Genomic DNA, 5,208 nt, shown 5'->3' with positions numbered 1-5,208 from the left:
TAAAGTGCTGGGATGATAGACGTGTGCCACTGTGCCTGGCTGAGAAACAGTTTTAATCTACTGACAAACACTGGTGAAGCCCTCCTCCCTGTCTGACTTTCCAGGGGCTGAGTTATCATCAGAAAGTTGTTTGCAGAGCAGGGCAGGCCAAGGGGTGTCAGGCTGGCCCCATCACAGGCTGGGTGCTGCTCCTCCTGGGCAGCGTCCATCTTTAGCTCTGAGCAGTCAGGGCTGGTCAGGAACTCAGCATCTCAGACAGGCTGTGTGGCCCTCGCTGCCCCAGGGGCGAGACTGGCGCCTTCCTCCACCACCCTGCCCCTCACTGCCACCTGAGAACACTTGGATGCGTGTTCTGTGTTCATGGCCACATCCTCTGGGGGCTTTTGTTACACCTCTCAGGTGACGCATTCCGTGACTCACCAGTTAGATGACTCCCTTCTGTCCTTGTTTCCTGAAACACCACCTGGGACTGTCTGTCCGTGCCCGTTGGCCCTGGTGGCCTCCCTGTGGCTGTGGTTACCCTGCATTCTTGCTGAGTTTTGGGAGGCACTCAGGTCCCCCCACTTACCTTTGGAGCCAACTCATGGCTGCTCCTGTGAGCACAAGCTGGTGTCCCCCTTCGTGGTGGAGACTGAGGCTCAGAAAAGTTCGCTCTCCAAAAGGGTGCCCTGCCATCAGCCGCTGTGGGCAGGCTGGGCTCTGGGCCCATCCTGGCTGGTGCATCTGTGCTCCAAGCAGACAGCGGGGCTCTGGCTGGGTCTCCTGGCCTAGGTGTTTCCTACGGTCCTGTGTGCCGGGAGCCTAGAGTGAGTGGGTCAGGCAATGTCCCCTGCCGAGGTTTCCTTCAAGGCTCTTTGGGAGCCAGAGGCGTGGCAGGTCCGCCCATGGCCTCAGGGTTCATTGTGCAGGAGGAGTTGAGGCCATCTGGGCCTGGGCCCCATTGCTTTGAGATGTATGAGACAAATACACCCTTCCCTCTACAAACGAGGGGTCACGCCCCAGGTTGGACCACAGATGGGGAAACTGAGGCTCAGTGAGGTGGCTGGCCCCTTGGCACCGTACCATCTGAGATCACCTTGCAGAGCAGTGGGCAGGGGGACTTTGGCAGTGTCGATCCCACCCCACTTCTGAGGAGGTGACCTTGTGTGGTCCTGCCCAAGGTGGGGGTGACGGGCAGGCATGGGGGCTGGAGTGGCTGACCCTGCCTGCCTGTGTCTGCCTGTGTCTCCAGGACAGTGGCTACCCGGAGACACTGGTCAACCTCATCGTCCTGTCCCAGCACCTGGGCAAGCCCCCCGAGGTAAGTGGCCCCCAGGGCTCCAGGCCAACCCTAATATCCTGACCCTGGGACCTCATCCTGGGGTCCAGGCCCTAATCCCTAGGCTTCTGGGAAAGCTCTGCACACAATGTGCCCACCGCAGCCTGCCTCCCTCACAAACCCTGCGCCCCCCCCAACCCATCCTCACCTGGGGCCCTGCCCAACCTGCTCCCCTGAACCCACGGTACATTCCCTACCACGTACAGAGGCCAGCGCCTTGTCAGGGGCCGACCCATCCCTCCACCCCCACCCTGAAGGTTCTCTGAGATCAGCCCAGTCCCAAGGCAGGATGAGGAGCGCCCTGGGGTACTGTGGCTCTCACCCCCATCCATCCCGTGCTGCAGGTCAGAGCCACCCTGGGGTCCCCATGTTCGACTCACCTGCCTTCCTGCCTCCCCTGCAGGTGACAAACCGATACCTGTCCCAGCTGAAGGATGCCCACAGGTCCCATCCCTTCATCAAGGAGTACCAGGCCAAGGTGAGTGGCAGGGGTGGCCTGTCCCTGAGAGCCAGGCCAGAGGGCGCCTGGAGCTCAGCCTGGGCTCACATGCGCCCTCTCTCTCTCCCTCCACCCGTCTCCCCACACCCTGCCCCCACCCCGTGTCGCCATGTGTCTTGCTGAAGGAGAACGACTTTGACAGGCTGGTGCTACAGTACGCTCCCAGCGCCTGAGGCTGGCCCAGAGCTGTCAGGACCACGAAGCCAGGACAGAGGCCAGGAGCCCTGCAGCCCTCCCCGCCTGGCACACACCCCACATCCCCTCTGGGGGCAGGAGCCCGCCCCCAGCACTCCCGTCTGTGAATAAATATCTCAACGCCAGCGTCCCACCTGAGGATGTGCTCTGGCCACTTTGCTGGGGGTGTGTGGGGGCTGACGCTCAGGGAGAGTCCCGGGGCACTGGCCCCCAGGGCTGTTCCCGGAGACCAGGGTCTGTGACGAGCAGCAGCTGTGCAGACCCCCACCCCGCCCCTCACACAGCCACAACCTGCTCCTGCCAAGCCAGAGGCAGCACAGCCCTGTCCCCACACTTCACCCTGGCCCCAAGAGGCCACTGAGCAGCCCAGGTTGGCATCGGGGGAAACTGAGGCACAGCGGTCATGCCACTATCATGAGGGGCACCACGATTCAAAATGAGAACCCCCGAGTGGTCTGGAGGTAGTGGGGCCAGGGCAGGAAGCACTCAGGCCTCAGCTCAGCAAAGCCGGAGGGGCCCTGTGGGGTCAGCATTAACCCCAGGAAACCCTCCTCCAAGGCAGAGCCCTGCTGTGGCCGGGGCCCCGGGGCCAAGCACCCAGCTGCGATGAGAGGCGGCTGCACCATAGGGAGGGAAGTGGGTGGGTGGCAGCGGGGCTGACTAGAGCCTCCCAGATGAAGTCACCATTGAGCTGTGTCTACCCAAACAACAAAAAGGAGCTGCCAGGCTAAGTTCTGGGGGGACAGGCACCCCAGCAGTGGGCATGACTGGCGCAGAGGTTCCTCGGTGGCACAGGGCTGTGAGGTCAAGGGGCGCTGCATGGGGATGCATGCCCCTTGACCTCTGAGTCTGGCCTGGGCTTATCTCCCAGGGTTTCCCCAAGCCCCACCCAGGCCTATTCATTTGAAACCAGACCCTGTCTCCCGTTGCCAGGGCAGGACAGCAAGCGACCCCACCCCCAGCCTGGTAGGGGAGGGAAGTGGCAAAAGAGGACTCCCTGGGCAGGGACATTAGGAGGGGTCCAGGGCGAGCTTCCTGGAGGGAGGAGACCTTGGGGTGGGTGCGGGGACACAGGCCTCAAGACTGACCTCCGCCCAGCCTTGGGTGCCTGGTCCCCAGCTGCCAGCAGAGCCGCCTTCCATTCCTGCCCTGCACCCACCCATTGGCAGCCTCCTGGCTGGACCCGCCAAAAAGAAATTCGAGGCTGAGCTGGGGCCAGTGGGTGGGTGGGTGGTGCCTCTCCCATGACCGATGGGCGCCATGGTGACCAGATAATGCTGGCTAAGAGGGTGGAGGGAGGTGACTGCCCCGCAGGCCTGGCTGGACCTATGAGAGCACATCCCCCTTGTCCCCCTCTGCCTGCCAGGCAGGTTGTGGCGTTAGTCACATCTCTGGCCTCCAGCTGGACCTGAACTATTGGCCAGGCCAGGCCTCATGCCCCCCACACAGTAGGCCCCCAGTCCATATGGAGTCCACATTCAAGAATAAGGAGTGGGGCCATGTGCAGTGGCTCATGCCTGTAATCCCAGCACTGGGAGGCCAAGATGGGCAAATCACTTGAGGTCAGGAGTTCGAGTCCAGCCTGGCCAACATGGCGAAACCCTGTCTCTACTGAAAATACAAAAATTAGCTGGGTGTGGTAGCAGGCGCCTGTAATCCCAGCTACTCGGGAGACTGAGGCAGGAGAATCGCTTGAACCGGGGAGGTGAAAGTTGCAGTGAGCTGAGATTGCACCACTGCATTCCAGTCCAGACAACGGAGTGAGACTCCAACTCAGAAAAAAAAGAATAAGGAGGAGCTCTATGTATGTAGGGGCAGATGGTGACAAGTGCCAAGCAGACATGAGGGGTGTGTGGGACTTCAGATTCGGTGGCAGCCTAAGCAAGCGACAGAAGAGCCATGCTGGTACCTAGGGGAACAGCATTTCCGGGGGTGGGGGGGAACAGTTAGTGCAAAGGCCCTGAGGCAGGACAGAGCTTGGCATGTTGGAAGAACAGCAAGAAAGCCCACAGATGGAGGGAAACAGGACGCTGTGAGGGCGGCCAGTGAGGACTTGGGCTTTCCCTGAGCAGGATGGGAGTCACGGAGGGCTGCAAACAGAGGAGGAACAGGCCCAACGTTGTCACAGCCTCCTTCTTGCCTCCATGGGGAGAGGAGGAAGCCAGGATACCTGACAGAACCCCGGAGGGAAGTGGTGGTCGGGGTTGGGGGCAAGGCTGTGCAGATGCAGAGAAGTAGCCAGATGCAGGGCCACCTGGATGTGTTGCAGAGGACTGGGTGTGGGGCAAAGGGAAGGTGTGTTCACCTGTGCCCCTGAAGGTCAGGTACAGGTGTGTGGGAGACAGCGCGGCTGCTGCAGGACTCATCCCTGCATCCTGCACCTTGAAGGCCAGGTGTGGGGACATCCTGGGGGCTAGGATTGCGGGGTGAGTGCAGCAGTGCCTGGGGAGGTGGCGGTCCTAACAGAGGTGACCCATATCTTCCTTGATGGCCTTCAGGGGCTTTGGGCACAGGGCCTTGTCAATGAACGGTGCATTGGAAAGTCACTTATGGTGGTCCCAATGATGTCATAGTCAATCCAGATTGGGAGTCTCTCCCGCGTTGGCACCCACTCCTGCAGCCTCTCTGCAACTCCTGTATTAACCTGATGTTGGGGAGGCCCCTGGGGTTCCCCAGGGTCACAGAGCAGCAAGTGACCCTCAGAGAACCCCCTAATCTCAGCAACCCCCATTACAGCTTTGTCTCAGTAGCCGGCTCTGCAGACCTCCAGAAGAAGATGCCTGGGAAGTGCCCAGGGTCCCCGCGTCCAGGCTGGAACCCCATTGTCAAGCTCCTGGTGTAGGGCAGAGGGCTGCGTCTCCACTAGGTGCGCTTCCCAACGCCCTGGCGTGGGCCGTTTTCTTTTGAAGAATGAGAATGTTTCATTGAGGCTACGCCTCCTGAATGCAGGAAGGCCACGGGATGGTCCCAAGACTGTGCCAAGGCGTGCCAGGCCTCGGGTCCTTGAGGAGCAGCGAGGGCTCTGAGAACGGTGAGGTCCGAGCCGGCCGCGGCGATGGAGCGGGAGCGGCGTGGCGTGCTGGAGGGCCGGGAGGAGCAGGAGGCCCTAATCCCTAGGCTTCTGGGAAAGCTCTGCACACAATGTGCCCACCGCAGCCTGCCTCCCTCACAAACCCTGCGCCCCCCCCAACCCATC

General features: G+C 61.3%; 2 protein-coding genes across 8 annotated transcripts in view; both read left to right on the top strand.

The window, feature by feature from the left end:
- The window catches only part of COPE (coatomer protein complex, subunit epsilon), a 26,580-nt gene extending 24,430 nt beyond the window's left edge, over positions 1–2,150 (top strand). For 4 of the 7 annotated variants that reach the window (XM_011990593.1, XM_011990612.1, XM_011990584.1 and 1 more), the window contains 3 exons: positions 1,232–1,300; positions 1,722–1,796; positions 1,943–2,150. In XM_011990593.1, coding sequence (XP_011845983.1) covers positions 1,232–1,300; positions 1,722–1,796; positions 1,943–1,990 — 192 coding nt within the window. In that variant the 3' untranslated portion in view covers positions 1,991–2,150. Of the gene's footprint in view, positions 1–1,231; positions 1,305–1,721; positions 1,801–1,942 lie in introns of all 7 variants that reach the window. The other 3 variants (XR_001007186.1, XM_011990601.1, XM_011990604.1) reach the window with 3 other exon arrangements.
- Positions 2,151–4,876: 2,726 nt separating this feature from the next.
- The window catches only part of CERS1 (ceramide synthase 1), a 17,618-nt gene continuing 17,286 nt past the window's right edge, over positions 4,877–5,208 (top strand). The window contains exon 1 of the mRNA XM_011990626.1: positions 4,877–5,043. The gene's annotated coding sequence lies outside the window, so the exon portion shown is untranslated. The remainder of the gene's footprint in view (positions 5,044–5,208) is intronic.

This window comes from Mandrillus leucophaeus, unplaced genomic scaffold (genome assembly GCF_000951045.1).
Source record: "Mandrillus leucophaeus isolate KB7577 unplaced genomic scaffold, Mleu.le_1.0 Scaffold11, whole genome shotgun sequence".
NCBI lineage: Eukaryota > Metazoa > Chordata > Mammalia > Primates > Cercopithecidae > Mandrillus > Mandrillus leucophaeus.
Note: the sequence above shows the minus strand (reverse complement) of the source record. Positions and strands in the feature narration are given on the sequence as shown.